The sequence below is a fragment of the Thermobia domestica genome, chromosome 8, assembly GCF_964235325.1.
Source record: "Thermobia domestica chromosome 8, izTheDome1.hap1.1, whole genome shotgun sequence".
NCBI classification, from domain to species: Eukaryota; Metazoa; Arthropoda; class Insecta; order Zygentoma; family Lepismatidae; genus Thermobia; species Thermobia domestica.
The window spans coordinates 293,968,571-293,987,147 of NC_137461.1; the positions used below are offsets into that span (position 1 = coordinate 293,968,571).

The 18,577-nt window shown below is 37.4% G+C and overlaps 1 protein-coding gene across 1 annotated transcript in view; it reads right to left on the bottom strand.

Moving 5' to 3' along the window:
- Window positions 1–460: 460 nt before the first annotated feature.
- Window positions 461–18,577, bottom strand: part of Gs1l (pseudouridine 5'-phosphatase-like Gs1l) — a 41,864-nt gene continuing 23,747 nt past the window's right edge. Inside the window, exons 2-4 of the mRNA XM_081770016.1 lie at window positions 11,333–11,551; window positions 7,605–7,837; window positions 461–773 (exon numbers count right to left, since the gene is read on the bottom strand). Coding sequence (XP_081626142.1) covers window positions 594–773; window positions 7,605–7,837; window positions 11,333–11,551 — 632 coding nt within the window. The 3' untranslated portion in view covers window positions 461–593. The remainder of the gene's footprint in view (window positions 774–7,604; window positions 7,838–11,332; window positions 11,552–18,577) is intronic.

Consider the following 18,577-nt stretch of genomic DNA (forward strand, 5'->3'; position numbering starts at 1 on the left):
GTTTTTCCACTTGTTCCCATATCGTAATGAACATTTTCTAATCTATGAAAATTCCTTTCACTTGCTTCTACAGACCAACAAAACTTTCCGATTCATAAAAATTGTTTTACCTTTTGCTTCAAAATGATGAAAATTTTCCGACTCAGAAAGTTTTTTTCAATTTTTCCATACACGACAGATTTTTTTTTTTTATTCATGAAAAGTTGTTTCATTTGTTCCTACATAGTACTGGAAATTTTCTGAGCCATGAAAATTTTCAAATTCTTTAAACGATTTTTCAGTTTTTAACATTTCTACACACAAAATCAATCTGTTTTATGGTTAGTGACGAATTGTTACTTGATCACTGATATTTGTTTAGAACGGAAAATTTTCCAGAAATATATAGTGAAAAATTTTCCACCTCATATCACTGATTAGTGGTCAGAAAAGGAGCACTTGGGCAAAGAAATATTAACAATAAATACTACACCAAAACGTTTATTCTAGAATATTTTGTACAGACAAAAATATATTTATATCTGTTTAGATAAAAACCTATTTTATTTTATTATCATCATTGGGTGGAATGAGGAAACCATAAGCTTCAATTACTAGTCATCATATGGTGGTAGACCAAATTTCTCTGGCTCAAAATCACTCAATGACTTCAAAACAAGTGTTGCTCCTTCGTGGAACTCTGGGGGTACATGAGGGTCTGGAACCATCACAACCTGCATTTCTGCTGCAAGAGCTGCTTTCACACCGTTAGGTGCATCTTCGAACACCAGGCACTGAAAAATAGTAATAATAGAATAAGAGCAGGTGAATCAAATGCACAAAATGCACATGAACAAATGCTATATTTAAGTACCTGCCTCACCTTAATAGATGGCATGGTTTTCGTTCAGCTGCAATTTTTAGATTTATAAAATAATTTAGTTTTCTTAATTTTTTTGAAAAACTACGCATGAGGTTTCATAATGTTAGATATCATTTTATTTTACTTACTGAGGTCTATAGATTGATGGATGTCTGATCTTCGGATATTTTTTCTGTTAAACGTTAGTAATATTGTAGAAACTTTTATGTGATATTAAGTTATTTTTCATTGGGGAAATTATTTCCTTGATAATGAATATAAACTCTTACACAAATATGAATATTTAATGCTTTGTTTATGAATTAAATTTTTAATGGAACACTTTTCTCTACTATTTGATTAAAATCTGTGCTGTTATTTCATTACATATTTTTATTACGCTCGACCCTAGCGATAGGAGCTAAATACAGGTTCTGATTGGTTGGAGTTATCCGTTTGTTGCTTCGTAGCACAAATCAAATGCCATATACTATCGGTTCTCGTTGCCGAGCATGCTAGCGCACGGGCCAGTAATGAAAATCGCTTTTGGCGTGGGTTCAAACCCGGACCAAGGAGTTTTTTTTTAAATTTTCATAACACTTTCATCATTAAAATAAGTTGAAACTAATACCCATTTGTCATTTTATATATTACATATGTGCTTTTTCCACCATTTACCTAGAAATTTCTGATAGCCCTTATGAACAATCATGTAATAAAACAACAGAAGAGTAAGAAGTGGGGTCCTCGCGAATTAACTAGGGATGGCCACAAAGTTCCGGTTCCAGTGGAACCGCCGGTTCTTGGACATCCTGTTTTCAGAACCGGTTCCAGACCTGGATCCGGAAGCCCCCAAAGACCCGAAAAGTTCACCTTCAAAACAGTGCAAAGAGGACCATGCGCTTGTGCCCTCCCGCCCAGACATGCTTGTGCCCCCAGAAAAAAAAATGCTCCACCAGCGGGTGTTTAGCCAAATGAGTTGGCCAATTTGCCTGTTTAGGCAATAAGTTAGCCAGTTACCCAGTTTATTTAGCCAAATGAGAAAAGCGGCCGCCGCCTGGGCGCCTGCCTGTCGCTTCCACCATTTCATCTAGCACACTGTTCACAGCCTGCCAGCAACTCGGGTTTAGCGTAGGGATAGACTGAAAGTTTCAGTTCCAGCGGAACCGGTTCTTGGAGATTTGGTTTTCAGAACAGGTTCCAGACCTGGATCTGAAGAACCGGTTCCAGACCTGGATCCGAAGAACCGGTTCCAGACCTGGATCCGAAAAACCGGTTCCGGAACCGGATCCGTTCAAACCCGAAAACCGGTTCCACCAGGAACCGGTTCTGGCCATGCCTAGAATCAACGCGCTGAAGGAATAGTGGGCAGTTAGAGAGGAGGGAGATGCTGGAAGCACCAGGAGGGGAAAGGTAAGCATACGCTTTCTTGCCTTCCTTGGGATGTAGTTAAATTTACATTGAATTTGCACCGGTCGTGACGTAATGTCATGTGGTAATTAGTCCACTTTCCACACACAACTTTATTGATAAAAATGTGATTTGCTTACATTACGAAACATAGCTGAGCAAGCGCCAGCGAGCGAAGGGGGTTAGAAGCCCCGCAGGGCTCGTTCTATTCCACCTTTGCACCCCATCATAATACCACATGGCATTACGTCACACTCGGGCGGTAGAACTTTAATTAATATAGGTACTACGAGCACGGGTCAACAGATAACTCCAACCAATCAGGAAACGTGTATTTAGTTCCTATGGCTAGAGTTAAGGGCGAAAAAGAATATGCTACCTGTCAGAAATCAGATATTTAGTCATTGCTCTGAATTTGATGTTTTTCCGAAATTTGCTTTTTTAAAATTACTTACTAGAGTATTTCTAGTTTAAGTGTACTCTTGCTGACGCTGCTGTCCGTACCTGCCTCGAAAAAGCAGAGACAAGTTGCTGTGACCGAGATCCTTTTCTAGTTGGACAGGGTTGTCACATTGCATTATTTCACAGGCTTCGCCAAACAAAATGACTGAATGACAAATTGGCAACACTTCTTTCCCCAAAGCAAAGGAAAGATTTCCTCCGTAAGAGGGCAGCGACGGTGGAGCCGAAATATGTTTCACATATTTTCTGCGGGCACACTTGAAACATAAAAACTCTAGTAGTTTGGTATTGTCGACGATTCTTATGTTCCTCGGAGTATGAACATTGATTAAAGAATCTCAGTGATGTGATCTCTTTTTTTCTTTAACTAATGGTAATTCAGCATTATCCTTACATAGCAATTGTATTTTCTATTACTAAAAAAAAGGTGCTTTAGGATTTTAAGTTTGGATAGGCCCGCTCACTAGCTTATGAATACATGTACACATTTGATTGATTAATGACAGTAGAAAATTACTTTTACAGCAGTAGTTGATGCTATTTGTTAATAATTATCAACCATTAATATAAATAGTGGAAAATAAAATATATTTATTCTTTATTTTATCTTTTAGTGTTTAGGTTATATATTTTTCAAATTTTTTGGGGTAGACCCATGCCTACCCGGGCTACCCGCTAAAGCCGCCACTGACTAAATATAATATTATACTGTTTTCACCACTTCCAGGAATCAAGTGCATAAATTTATGAGACGAGAAAAGCCTCTCGAGAAGCGAGACGAGACGATAAACAGACAATAGGAAGAAAGTTTTAAACGAAGAATGAAATTATAAAATTAAAATAGATTGGTGGACACCAGAGCTGGATTAACCCATCTGGAGACCCGGGGCTAGAAAAAATATATGTGGTCCCTGCTCAGTTCGCCTAATACATGTCTGTGGAAGTATAATAGTAAAGTTAAGTGAATATATTTTATATTTTGGTCAGATTTTATCTTATGATGATGATTGAATTGTGTATGATTCTATTTTAGACAGCCAATTCAGCTTTTGATCAAAGTGGAGCCCCGGTGCTACAGCTCCTCTAAGCTTCTCTCTTAATCCGACCCTGGTGGACACAGAAGTTCCTTGCACCAAACCTTCTACTAATAGTAATGGAGAAAATACAGCTACTGAAAATGGAACAATTTATGGAGATGAGATTTTCAATTGTCATTTATAGCAGAAATATATAAATATGTACAAACTAAATATCTTGGAAAATCGAAATCATAGGAGGTGTGGTGTCTCAGTGCGAATGCTCATCTCTGGTGCGAGAAGTTCCAAGTTCGATGCTATGTCATGTAAGTTTCGTGAACAACATAGTTTTCACGGGTCTTTTCGAGGTTCACCCGTCTCCTCTTACATTTTCATCCCACCAATGCTTCCATTATCATTCACTTCCGCTGACCATACGTCTCCTTTAGTTTCAAAGGTAAAACCATGGGGTGCTAATTTAAATATTTAATTTAATTTAATTTTTTCTGGAAAATCATAGAATGGAAGAAGCTTCATAGAAAGTAATTTCGGGGACACAACAAAGATGGATGATGGGAAATAGGGAGGCGAGGTATCTTTGCCATAAGCAGCTGACACGTTTCGTTGGTATCGAAGTTAATTCACGCCACGTAGTCGTCAGTAACAAAGTACTTTATGTCGTGAGGCTCTTAAGATATTTAACATTGATAAGTAGAAAATCAACTCTTTTAATTATTGGTGGAAGCGCGGTGGCACAGTGATAGAGCGTTCATCTCCGGTGCTTGGGGTTCCTGGTTCGATCCCAGCTCGCGCCGTGTGGACTTTGTGGTGGACAAACACCGTGCTCGTGGGTTTTCTCAGGGTTCTCCGGTTTCCTCCCACTTTGTTCATTCCACCATTTCATTCATTTCTCATCATCATCGTCTCCTTTAGCCTAATCGGCATAACCGTCGGACGTAAAACTTAAACATTTCATTTTTTAATTATTGGAAAAGTAGCTAACAAACGAAAATCGTATATAATTAAGTATTTTCCTTATTGAGTCGTGTGAGCGGTCCCGGGTTCGATTCCCGGTGGGGTCACTCGGTCGAAAAAGTGTAACAGATTTTTCATTCCAGCCACCCTGAATGAGGTTTTCCTTGGTTTTCCTCATTCACACCAGGCAAATGCCGGGGTGGCACCTAACTTATAGGTCCCAGGCAGCTTCCTTCCTTTCCCAATCCTTTATTCCTTCCCTTTCCCCGGATTGTGTGCTCGCCGAGGGACGTCATCCCTCAAATCGTGAAGGGCTAAATGGCCTTAGATGCGGAAAGCCCAGAAATCCAAATCCCCCCCCCCTTATTGAGTCATTCGTTTTGTGTCTGCCACTACTTTCGTTGACATTAGCTCCCTGAGTACAAGAAAGAATGCATTTGTCGTAAGAAACGATAACAGCATAGCCATATAATTGTAAAGACCAGCCCCGGGCGCCGAAGTAAGGGGGCGCAAAATTCGGGAAAGAGAAAGGTTATATATATATTTGTAAAATGCAATGAAAAAAGTAATAAAAGGTGCTCAAAATCAAGAAAAAGCTTGAAAATTTTCTTATGCTTCGCGCCAACCATGATGCCAATTCGCGGCTGGTCTGTCGACCTTACTCACACGTACGGGGGTGCCGTCGTATATTCTCGCGACGGGCGCTGAGTTTCCACGACACGGCACTGGTAATGACCTAGTATTCTCAACTCAGCAGGTATTCTATTATAACACTGTACTGGAGCTCGAAATCAGGAATTATCTTTTCTAATCCTTCTCCCCTTATTTGATGAGGATTTACAAACAATCGAAAGCATATTACGCGATCTTCAGCATATCGTATATTTACGCGAAGCATAAACAGTACATTAGGTGGTCTTCAAGACAACAATGTGATATATATATATATATATATATATATATATATATATATATATATATATATATATATATATATATATATATATATATATATATATAGGGTGGTAGGTAACTCCACCGACAAACTTTGGAAGGTGTTTCCTTATATGAAATGAAAGAAAAAAGTTCTAATAAATATAGGTCGAAAAACGTCTCCTTTCAGTTATGAACCGCCGAAAATTCGAAAAATTATGTTTCGAAACGCCCTGTCTTACAAAACTATAGGACCTATAAGAAGCGGTTTAAGGAATTACAAAGGAACTAGTATGCGAACTTTCTAAATATCCATGTTTTATTAGTACTTAAAAGAACGCTTTATTAGTACTTAAAGGAGTATCCCTATACCTCAATTTCCTTTTTACAGTTTGTTTCGCCGATAACGGAAGATGGTAAAACATGGATATTTAGATAGTTCGCATACTAGTTCCTGTGTAATTCCTTAAACCGCTTCTTATAGGTCCTATAGTATTGTAAGACAGGGCGTTTCGAAACATAATTTTTCGAATTTTCGGCGGTTCATAACTCTGAAAGGAGACGTTTTTCGACCTATGTTTATAAGAACTTTTTTCTTTCACTTCATTATAAGGAATTACCTCCCAAAGTTTGTCGGTGGAGTTACCTACCACCCTGTATATATCTATATATTTCTATATCTATATATCTATATCTATATCTATATCTATCTATCTATCTATCTATCTATCTATCTATCTATCTATCTATATATATATATATATAGAGAGAGAGAGAGAGAGAGTAGATTTAAGTTAAGAACTAATGGACTTTTCCCCTCAACTTTAACTGGAAAGTGACAAGCATGTTATACTCTTACAAGTTAATATATTACAGTAATACGCTACCAGAGATGTCGAGGGTCAATGAAACCATGACCCACTGGATCCACCATCACCTTGACCCACTCTGACCCAGTACCCACCATGATCACTCTGACCCACCACACACCATGAACCACTCTCTCACTGTGACCCACTTGATCCAATTTGTTTAGTATATGCTCATATTTATGTCCAGTTACATCTAAGGAAACTAAAAGCAATTTTGTGTCTGAGCGTTATAGTAGTGCATAATTGGATTCCGGATAAATGAAGGCCCATAAATATGCAAACTACCTAAATGGGCCGCTAAAATTAATACAATATACATTGGGAAGTGGAGAACTTTGCATTTAAATTAGTTTTATACGAATCCCGAGGGGACACTTCACGAATGTTCCTTGTTTGACTTATCCCTTGTAACCACAGTTTAATAACAAGGCACAGAATAAAAGAAATCTGGAAGCAGGAGCGTCATTTCAGACTTCGCTTGAGGGGGCAAGAGCACTAGCAACATAAGATTTTGTATTAGTAGACAATCGATTAAAGTATATGTATTCCTCAAACTCTTGGGGGGGGGGTAATTGCCCCCTCCTGCCTACCCTAAATGACGCCTCTGTCTGGAAGCGTTTTTATTACCCCAAGAGACAACAACTGAACTTAAAAAAAAAATGTTTCGCAGTCTTCCTGTACCTAGGTACATTGGGAAGAAATAAAATAATTTTCTATTGTGTTGCCAGGTAACAAAGTATATATACACAAAGAATCAGAAATGTGACTTGAAAACTGTTAACATCTTCAATTACTTTTGCCTCTTATTACCCTGAGTGTCTCTTATTACCCCATCTTCCCCTACTTTTTGAACTTCATCAAGTTTATTGTTTTCAATCTACACTGATGAAGGCGATGGTGATTTGTTGAAACGATTATTTTTTTCTGTTTACAGTATTATAGAATCCTCATAGATGTCGCATTTAAGTAGCGTCCAATATCATCCTTAAGATATCATACGTTACGTTCTTAGGCACGTTTCAGTTTTGACAATACCATTTTCAACCCGTCACAAGCGATAAATAACAGCAAACAAACTGAAACCTGGTTGTTTACCTTCGAAAACTCTGGCTTATCTGGAAACCGAGAAGCACAAACAAGGAAAATGGTAGGATCTGGTTTTCCTTTCAACACCTCTGGATCGGAACTGCCCATCACAATATGATTGAATAATGAGAAAAACTCTTGGTGATTCACTGTTTTCAGATCAAAACTCTCCTTACTACTGCTCGTCGCCAAGGCGATGGGTACTCCTTTCTTATGTAAATGGCGAACTAATTTTTCTGCTCCTGTCATAAGAACATGGACATATCCTATTAGATACAATTATATTACGCTCAGATCAATAATACTTAATTTCAATTTATATTACTCTCATAATCAGTGAGACAGACTGACATACATAGAATAAAGCAATCAGTAAATTTCATTATTTAAGCATTCAATTGATATATTAGAGCAGAATAATAAAATTTTAAGTAAAGTTTATTTCAACCGTATTTTTAACCTATATCGTAACAACTCAGAAAAATTAACCCTTTAACTAGGTAGTACTACGTCATTGCATATGTACAGTGGAAACGGCTACGACGTAGTAATACGTCTTGACTAAAAAGTCACTGATCTTCAGTGGCAATGACGGTCTCACTTGAAAACTTTTCTTCTTACATTTAAATCGAAAACAAATCAATAGATGGCTCTGAATACACATAATGCACAAACGACATTGGGTTTTGGAATAACAGATGGAACATTCTTGCTCGTAAGAAGGACGCTGCTGCTGCTGTAATAAAAGAAACAGAAACTGCATTTCAAAACAGTAGCAAACGTCTTGGTGAGGTGGGGACGTCTTTGTAAAGTTTTGTTTGTTTATTGTTGTGTGCTATTGTTGTTTGTGTGAAACATACGTCATTGTTTCATAGTTCTACGATTCTTGTGGCTACGACGTAGTACCAGTGATGCCAACCTGTGGGAAAAATCCCATATCGTGGGAGTTTTTGACCTTATTTTCTCGGAAAGGGATAATAAGCAGCAAATATGGGATTTTTCGAGAAGATCGAAATTTACGGCTTATTCATTTAGATATTGTAAAAAGTGACTAACACAAAGAAATTTAATTTTTAATATTACAGCATACTTTTAATTATGCATACTTTACTTGGGAAATTTACAAGTAAAATGGGATTTTTTGCCTCTCGACATGGGATTTCATATTGTTTCAGGTTGGCATCACTGCGTAGTACTACGTCTGCCACCTGAGAGTACACATTTCCAGAAAACTGTGCCAGTTAAAGGGTTAATGAAAAAATCTGATAATTACGCAGCAACAAGCTTAATTTTCTTCTGGAATTCATAATTTCTGTATTTTCACATAGTCATATCAACATTTAACCCTCTGATGCATGATCAGTTTTTCCTACACAAAATGTAAAACATGAATCTCTCAGGTCCACATTTAAAACCAATGGACAATACATATTTGTTCGAAAGACTTGTATTATCTTTAACTTGACTTCCCCCTTAGCTTATATTCGAAGTGCGAGAACACGAAAGCGTACTATAGAAATAAAGAACCTGAGAACAGAATAGAGAAATTGAGTATGTCCGTGTCATCTAATTCACAGTAGATTGTGGTTCCCGGCAAAGACTGCTTGAGTTCTTCTGTCACTTGCAGCGCAGTCACACGATGGCTCTAAGAAACCCGCTTTAATGCTCGGTGGGACCTGTCACTGAGGGTATTTCTTCTAACCACTATTCTTTTTAGCTGATGTGAGTTTAGTGTGAGTTTTGTAGGCCGCTATCACCGTGGGCACTGTCACCCAAGACATTCATTTTCGTTACGTTCACACCAATAAGCGAGCGCTAACAATGGGTATCAGAGAGGTTGCACATTTTACACTATCGTCTGCTCAGTTTGATGCAAACTACCACTCTATTGCTCCTTACGTAATACTGAGTTTCCTCTAACACCCCACCCTCACAAACTGCCTGGCGCTGTGTTCGCCGCCTGAGCCAGGGTAAAAGTGAGGAAGAAAACGCGTGGAACGTCATTCCCCCACTTCCAAAAATATCTATGGCGTCCCCCACTTCATAAAAAATACAATGAGCAAAGATAGACACGGGGGACGGCATGACATCATGCGTTACCCTACCTTTTTAGATCCACTTTTACTCGTGCTCCTGACATTTAATGTGATTCGAACACAAGATGCTTACATTAATTTGGAAAGTATCTGTATGAAAGATCCGGAAATTTGGCAACGTTAGGTATTGCTTCTGTGAACTTAGTCCTGAAGGTACTTGAAAGATGCCGGAGATACCTAGGGTACAAATGCGAAAAATATAATAATAATAATAATAATAATAATAATAATAATAATAATAATAATAATAATAATAATAATAATAATAATTTTGGTTAATATGTCGGGCCTTTCATAACCACGTCATGCATTTGAGGGTTAAAAAAGAGCAAATAGAAGACAATATTTAACTTATTGAGATAAATTGATCTCAACATATTTAAGTATGGCAGCGACAGCATCAATTGTCGCAGAATATGAAAATTTGGAGATCTTGACACGTGAAACGATCAAATTTCCAAGCTAAGATAAAAAAAAATCACGTAAAAAAAAAAATACCAATTTTAGAAAAGTGAACCACATGCATTGAGATATTGATCAACATATTACACCAATATATACAACGTTATACATATATATTTATTTTTAAAAAAATCTATTTGTGTCTGAACTCCCTGGTGGATACATGGTTAGCGTACTCGCCTTCAGCGTGGGAGATTCCGGTTTGATTCCCGATGGAAGCTCATGTGTTTGGGATTCCGCGTTGAGCTGTAGCCCAAGTCTAATCAGGGGCGGATCCACGACGGATTTCTCAGGGGTGCGGTAGATTGTAATACTGCTACTTAGAGCTACATTTAAGGGCTCCAAACTTTGGGATGGGTTTTATTTATATATAAAATAATAAAGTTTTCTCTTCTGTGGAGGGGGGAGCGGTCGCCCCCTGGATCCGCTCCTACGTCTAACCCTTTCCGGATCCTGGCTTTTTGGGCTATTTTTTAGACTTTCAGTCAAGCAGCTACTGTATCGTCACTATTTATCTTAGGATCTTAGGAAAAAGAAGTATATTTTTCAAAAAATCCCTGAGACATCCCTAATTACCTAGGACAATGATTCGACCGACATTCTCTTCAGAATGGAACTGCCTTTCAGACGGTATGACTCACGTGTCCCCATCATGTATGTGAGGCGGGAAAATGACGAAAAACGGGATTTTGGGGGTAAAAATATCCCTTTTTTCACCCCTTTGCCCCTCTGGTTTCCCCCTATTTTAGCACTGACATCGGAACAAAAAATCTGGTAAATACTAGTCGGTGGACTGAATGTTTGTGCAAAATTTCAATCTTCTACGTGGAAAAATAAGCCCGCCAAAAAATATTGAACATAGGCTTAGTAAATGAGAAAATAAATTTTTGACTTATGGCGTCATCACCTCCTATGTCTGGACGCAGGAAGGTCTGAAGCCATACGTAATGTCTTCTACAGGGCCTCTGGACTTGGAAAACAAAAAAAAATCTGGACGAAAAAGCTCAAATAGAAGAGAAATAACGCACTGTACCATGAAAAATGCGTATGGTACAAATTGTACCATAGGATCCCCGAGGGGCTAATAGCTATAGCCTTGGTGCTGAACGGCACACTAGATTCCCAATCAACCTATTGTGCCTGAAAATAAAACCTTAGTTAAAGAGTTAAGATTCTTACCTGGCATTAATTGAGATGTGGGAAAGTACCGTTTATACAATTCCTGGATTTGTGTCATATATTCTTCTGCTGTGAGAGGTAGACCTATTTCTTTGACGATGGTTTTTGCTGAGTCTATTCCCGTAAGCCCCATTGCTTTTATCTTCATGTCCCAAGTGTATGTCTTCCCATAAGGATTGCAAAGTTCTTGGGTCGCTTTCGTATACAGGTCTTCTGTATCTGTAAAATGTTCAAACAACCTTAGAAGAGTCAACAAGGCGCAAGTTACGCAGGCTCTAGAGAAAATATAAGAAAAGTACAAACTTTAAAAAAAAAGATAAAAATAGATTTGTAATTCAGGCCAGCCACCCATACGATAATTTATTATGATATACAATAATTGAAACCTTAACGTTACGTATGGTAATGGCCTTGCTAGGGATGCGCACGAGACAAGATTTGTGGCTGTCTCGACTCGAAAATGTGCTGTAAAAGTGATGTCTCGACTCGAAAAATGTATATTTCTCTATTGGAAGAGCCATGTCTCGACTCGAATTTTGTCACGAAAATCCTGTCTCGACTCGTCTCGTGCGCATCCCTAGGCCTTGTGGTAATAGGTGAATATACATAATTTTAAAACACATACCTTTTTATTGGAAATTTTTGAATGTGCAAATAAATTGTAGATGTGCATTCAATTATTATAAAACCCACACACAGACACACACACATATTTGGTCTAGGAATTAATTCGTGCGGTTGGTACGCACACATTGAAGCTGTAGTACAAACACAAAATACATAAATACCTTAAGAAAAATATTGTCCATCGCTAGCCACCACTTTCGCCCATCTGTCAGGCAATGTACGGATTCCGTGGCGAAAGAAGTCCTCATCCTTGGAAGCGATCCAATCAGAGACCCATGTTTCGATATCTTCTGAAGAAGTAAACCGCTGTCCAATCAAATCGTTGTTCATGCAATCGAACAAGTAGTAGTCCGAAGGAGCAACGTCTGGTGAATACGGCGGGTGGGGTAAAACTTCCCATCCGACATTTTCTAAATAGGTTTTGACCGGTTTTGCGACATGTGGGCGAGCGTTATCATGTTGAACAATAAGTTTATCATGTCTGTTCTCCCATTCTGGTCGTGTTCTGGCCAGAGCTTGCTTCAAACGCATTAATTGTCGTCGATAACGTTCTCCATTCATAGTTTCACCCGGTTGCAGCAGCTCATAGTACACCATACCTTTCATATCCCATCATATGCACAGCATAACCTTTGCACAGTGAATATCTCGTTTTGGTTGTGATGGACCTGGTTCACCTGGTTTCACCCAGGCCTTTTTTCGTTTAGGGTTCTCGTAATGGATCCACTTCTCATCACCCGTAATAATTCGATGCAGAAACCCCTTTCTGCTCTGTCGTTGAAGCAGCAATTCGCAAATGATTTTTCCTCTTTCAACGTCTCTGTCTTTCAATTCATGTGGAACCCAATGTGACATCTTTTGAATCATTCCCATGGCTTTCAAGCGTTTGGAGACTGTTGTTTGATCAACGCCTAATGCTGCTGCAAGTTGTTCCTGCGTTTGACACGAATCCTGCTCGAGTAATGCTGTCAATTCTTCGTCTTGAAATTTTTTTGGCTGTCCAGCTCGCTCTTGGTCTGCCAAGCCGAAATCACCACTTCTAAACCGTGCAAACCACTTCTGACACGTTCGCTCAGCTAAAGCATGGTCACCATACACTTCCACCAAAATACGATGACTTTCAGTCGCACTTTTCTGCATGTTAAAGTAATGCAGCAGGACACCCCGCAAAAACACTTTATCAGGCACAAATTGCGCCATGTTCACTTAACTACAAACTGATGTTGTTGACGCTTTAATCCACTGCCCTATACTACGAACGATACGCGATGACAGGGGTTTGCAACACATGTGTGGATACACGGAACTGTGGGACGCTCCGTTCGTTGCGCCATCTCTTGTCCACCCGCACGAATTAATTCCTAGACCAAATACACACACACACACACACATACTGAGGTTTTTAACACTCATTCTCGCTACTATAAATCAAGAATGGATGGCAACCCGGAATCCAATCTTTAAATTCAGCTACATTTACAAGGAGATGAAAATATTGTTGTTGTTCCGAGTGGTGTTAATAAGCATTATCAGGGGTAAAAGTGAATCTGAAAAGGTAGGGGGCGGTAGGTACGCCGTCCCCCTATCTATCTTTGCCATTGTAATTTTTTAGGATCTGGAAGCACGTCGTACATATTTTTGGAGGTGGAAGGATGGCGTTCCCTGCATTCCCCCTCACTTTTATCCCTGAAAATAATAAAAATGATGAAGATAATGACGCCGATTTGGAGTTTGGAACTAAAGATTATTAGACAAATTTATTATATAAATTATTATTGCTATTATTAGTAGTATTATACCTGTTCCTACAATTATGAGGTGCATAACGATTATACGATATTTTTTTTTTTGCAATATACGATAATTTTAAAGACGAAAACCAATAATTTTGTTGTCTGAGGTTGGCAACTCTGTTGTAAGTACAAATTAGCTACAAGTAGTGATGGGATTTTTACCGGTAAATATTTTTTGGGTATTTACCTTGGTAAATACCCAGGTATTTACCCAAATTGGGTAAATATAAGGGTTTTTTTCTTTTCAAACATATATATGTACAGACGTTCTTGAGCAGTACATAAAAATAATGAAAAAGTAACAGTAGATCCAGTAGAAGCTACAACAAATGTCGATTTATTATTTTCATTAATAGAGATGAGTTATGTGGTCGTACCTGGTTTGATATTTGTCCAGAGAACATATCTTTAAGAACTTATGACTGAAAAAGACTACATTTATTTCTTCTACAAGTAAAGAAACTAAACAAGTACACGGAACGCAGATAAGGGTTTTTCTTTTAATTTACATTCTGTAAGTGACTATGGGCGACAAGTCATAACAACTGACATGACTTGATTATATATATTCTGTTACATCATACATGCTTTAATAACTACAAATGGAACACAGTAGGAGTAGGAGTATATGCTAGGACTTTCACACTTCACTACACTTGCTACCTAGGCATCAAAATGTAATAAAATGTGATCTGTCTGTAGCAAGAATGAAGTAACTGCATTTTCCTATTTTGCGAGAAATTAGCATTCTTCGAAACAAAATAGATAAAATGCCATTGGATAATGGACTTCACATGACGGTTACGTCAGTTTCTTTAATTAGTTTCTGATTGGGTGGTATCAGAATCATACACCTAGTTCAATGATTTCATTCTTTAATTTAGAATTGGGCAGAATTTAGTTAGTTTTCTCTGGTTTCAAACACCTCAATTGGCAGCATCAAGCTAATAAAATACAAAAGAATTACAGAACATTCAGGACTTAGTAACGTTCTCGAAATATTCTATACACATAAGGACAAAACTTTATCTCGTTATGAGATATCATTTCTACCAAGATTACTCATTAGATTCATCGGATACATGAAATGAATATATGGAATCATCGCTGGTAATGTCTCCATCTATCTCTCACACCGAAGAAGTGTCACTGTCACTGTCTTCTTCAAGGGTTCTCCTTTTTCTTACTACCATGGTGCATTTCAAGTGTGTTGAACTTGTATCTCCCGATAACTTATTTTTGGCTCCTCTGATAAGTTTTTCTGCTGCTCTGACTCAACAGTCTTCTCAGTCTCTTTACGCTATGTTGATACTTTTGGTTTCTGTTCCAGGTGATGCAACTTCCAGTTATAAGCTATATACGTAATTTTTCCAGCTCTGGAAGCAGTCAGTCTGTTCCTTGACTTTGTGTGAATTTTTGAGAAGGTACTGAAGGATCTTTCTGTGGTGGCTGATGATACAAATGCTGTTAATATCCACTGTGCGACTTCAGATAATGGATACTTCCACACAAAACTTGCCACCAAATTACTGGGTTCATTTCACCAGAACTTGTCCAAATGAACTTCTTGCCTCACAAAATTTTCTTTATCTTGTAATGTGCGAAATCCTTTATAACATTTACAAGATCTGCTTTCATATTTTCGGCAACCCTGTGTTATGATCTACAATCCATCGACATATTGTTCTGGACTCAAGTCAAACCCCTGTGATGATGGATCTGGCAATGCTGTGGCATAGTAAATCGGTTGCAGTGCTGGAGCTTTTCTGTTTTCGAAATTATTTTTTTCTTCTGCTTTGGACAATCGGCATTCGGGAATAGTCTTTCTTAGTTGCTCTTCGATTTTCTTGACAGCAGGAAAAACTCGATGTATGTTACATTCATCAGACTCTAATATATTTATCCAGGACACTATTGGTTTGAGAATGTTTATTAGCTTTTCAACTGTCACCCAGAAAACCTCATCATCAAGCAACTTTGCTATGTGGTCTTTGATAAATGATGTATATCTTGCCATTAGGTTGATAGTGGTTTCATGAACAGCTAAGTTCTGTAGGGTGACTTTTGTAGCAATCAAACTTTAAAGAGATTTTAAGTAGCTTCTCCAGCCGGTTTTACATGGAAGACTAAAAGAAGTGTGAATGTTTTTCTCATTGTTAATTGCATGAAAAGTGCATTCAGTACTTGAGTATTTCTAATCATTTTATGGCGTCTATAACATTTGCCATAAATGAAATTGAAGAACACTTCAAAATATCTGCAAAATATAAGCTATTTGAAAATACCTGGAAATTGTTTTACCGACTCCTTTTCCGCCATCGTTTTTTGACTCGTTTTACAAGGTCATATGGCAAGCCCTTGAATTATATGAAATAAAATTACTTGTACATTAATATGAAACACTTGCACTGGGCTAGGGTAAATGCAATGACATATATAAGGAATTAATTGTTGAATTTATTACATAAGTAGTTAACTGTTCTTTCCAATTTGGAATTTTTATCTGAACTTTCAGACAGCTTAATAGACACTGCAAGCCAGAAAACTACTCCCTTATCGCTCAACCCAAAAGTTAACTTGATATGTGATGTGCGTGTGAGCAAATTAACTCATTAATTTACATGTGTTACGGTATCCATATATAGGCTACTTACGTTTTCATCAGCTGTCATCTTATCCATAAGTGATAATGCTACTAGATGAACTTTATACATTGATGGAGGAACTCTTCATATATGAAACTGCATCAAAGTTTTATCAGCCAGCCTCGTCACTAAAGAGTCATCAATGCTTTTATTGTTACTACAACTTGACGTAGGTTGTTCACTTTCATTCACTTGTTCTGTCCCAGTATTTTGACAACAATCAGACAAACTTCTGCCTTGTAAATCTTTTAAAATAGTTTTCTTTAGACTTTCAATACTCCTAAAACATTTATTCACATGATCTGACATTTCATTTACATTTGCGTGTTTATAGTATTTACCACGGTACTTGCAGTTTACTGATTTATCACTTCGTACATTATATGCGCTCCAAACATTGCTTTTCTTTCTATCCATTTTCAGTTTTCTTTCCCTCCCTGAATAAAAGAAAACTTAGAAAATTCAACTAAGATAAGAGGCACGTCTGCTCTCAAAAAGTCTTAAATCAGTACCAGTACTGAACTTAATTAGAAAAGGAATTGTTCGAAGCAATGTTACCAGATATAAATTTTGAGTTTCCAGTGTTGCAGGTTTGCATCTTTCTTTAACCACATTTGTATCTGGAAGATTTTGTTCTACTATTTTAGAACTCACCATGTCTTCTTATTATGTAATGTTGCGGTTTGTAATAAATACCCATTTTTTGGGTAGGTAAATAAAATTTCGGTATTTACCGGGTATTTACCCAATTTTTATTTACCTACCCAGTGGGTAAATACCCAAGTCCCATCCCTAGCTACAAGTTGTTGTAAGTTAAAGACTTAAGGGGGCAGACTACTAAAAATGATACGAAAGCTAATTATTTTTCTTTTGTTCATTTCAGTGAAAAGATAATGAAATGTAATTTACCACAATAATAGATAAGGTTATACTACACCCGAAAATACGAATTGGAAAAATTTTCAGTGTTGCCATCCATAGAAATTACACTGTTGAAAGAATATGAATTATCTAAAAATCTAGGTTAAGGCAGCGACTAGAAAAATCAACTCAACGGTAATTGATGACTTATCATGTAGTCTTGGTTTCTTGTTAAATACTTTTTAAATAATATTTGTATTTATTTTGTAATAAACAGTACAAAATAAATATATATATTTTTAATAGACAGTGCAAAATAAATACAAATATAATTTTAAAAGTACTTTACAAGGAACCAAGACAACATGATAGGTCATCAATTACCGTTGAGCTCATTTTTCTAGTCGCTGTCTTAACCTACATTTTTGGGCAATTCATAATCTGGCCACACTGTAATTTCTATGGATGGCAAACTGAAAATTCTTTCAATTCGTATTTTCGGGTGTAGTATAACCTTATCTATTATTGTGGTAAGTTATATTTCATTATCTATTTTCACTTACGAAAAATGGACAAAAGAAAAATAATTATAGCTTTTGTATCATTTTTAGTAGTCTGCCACCTTAATTATAAAGTACCGGTACGCTTGAGAGTAAGAAATATTACTCGTTAGGAAAAATGTTTTTAAAAAATAGTTTCAAAGACAATTAAAGAGGAATTAACACCATTCCAAAATAAAAATTAAAAACTAATCTATATATAGGTCTATAAAAGTGAAAGTTACTATGCGACTTCATATCTCTTGAGCCACCTAACCAATCTTAATCAAACTTTCAACGTAAATGAAGTTCGGGCCTCGGATGTTTTTTTATCATTTTACTTTAACGGTGCAACTTAGGGGAAGACGAGGGGGAGATATTTAAAAATGCTCGAAAATGACCGATATTGGAGCCGAATCCATAGTTTCGGGAGTCGATGAGATGAACAGTGACAATTCCGATGGCATTTAAATCCAAATTCAGCCCGTGTCCATAGTTTTCGGAGTTTCTGAGATTTAACAGTGACACTTCCGGTGACGTTTATATCCAAAGCACTGCTTTCTGCATCCGTCCGCTCCCTCTAGCTGCCTGCTCAATCAGCCAAAAAATGCGTATACCTTTCATCACGAATTCGCCACTAGGTGGCAGATCCTACCGTTCGACAGTCAATCCTGTTGCGTTGCAGTTTGACATCTATACGTACACAATACATGCTAATAGAAAGAATATAAAGAAATCTAAATGGTTTGCGTAAAAGATATAATATGCGGTAGTCATTGA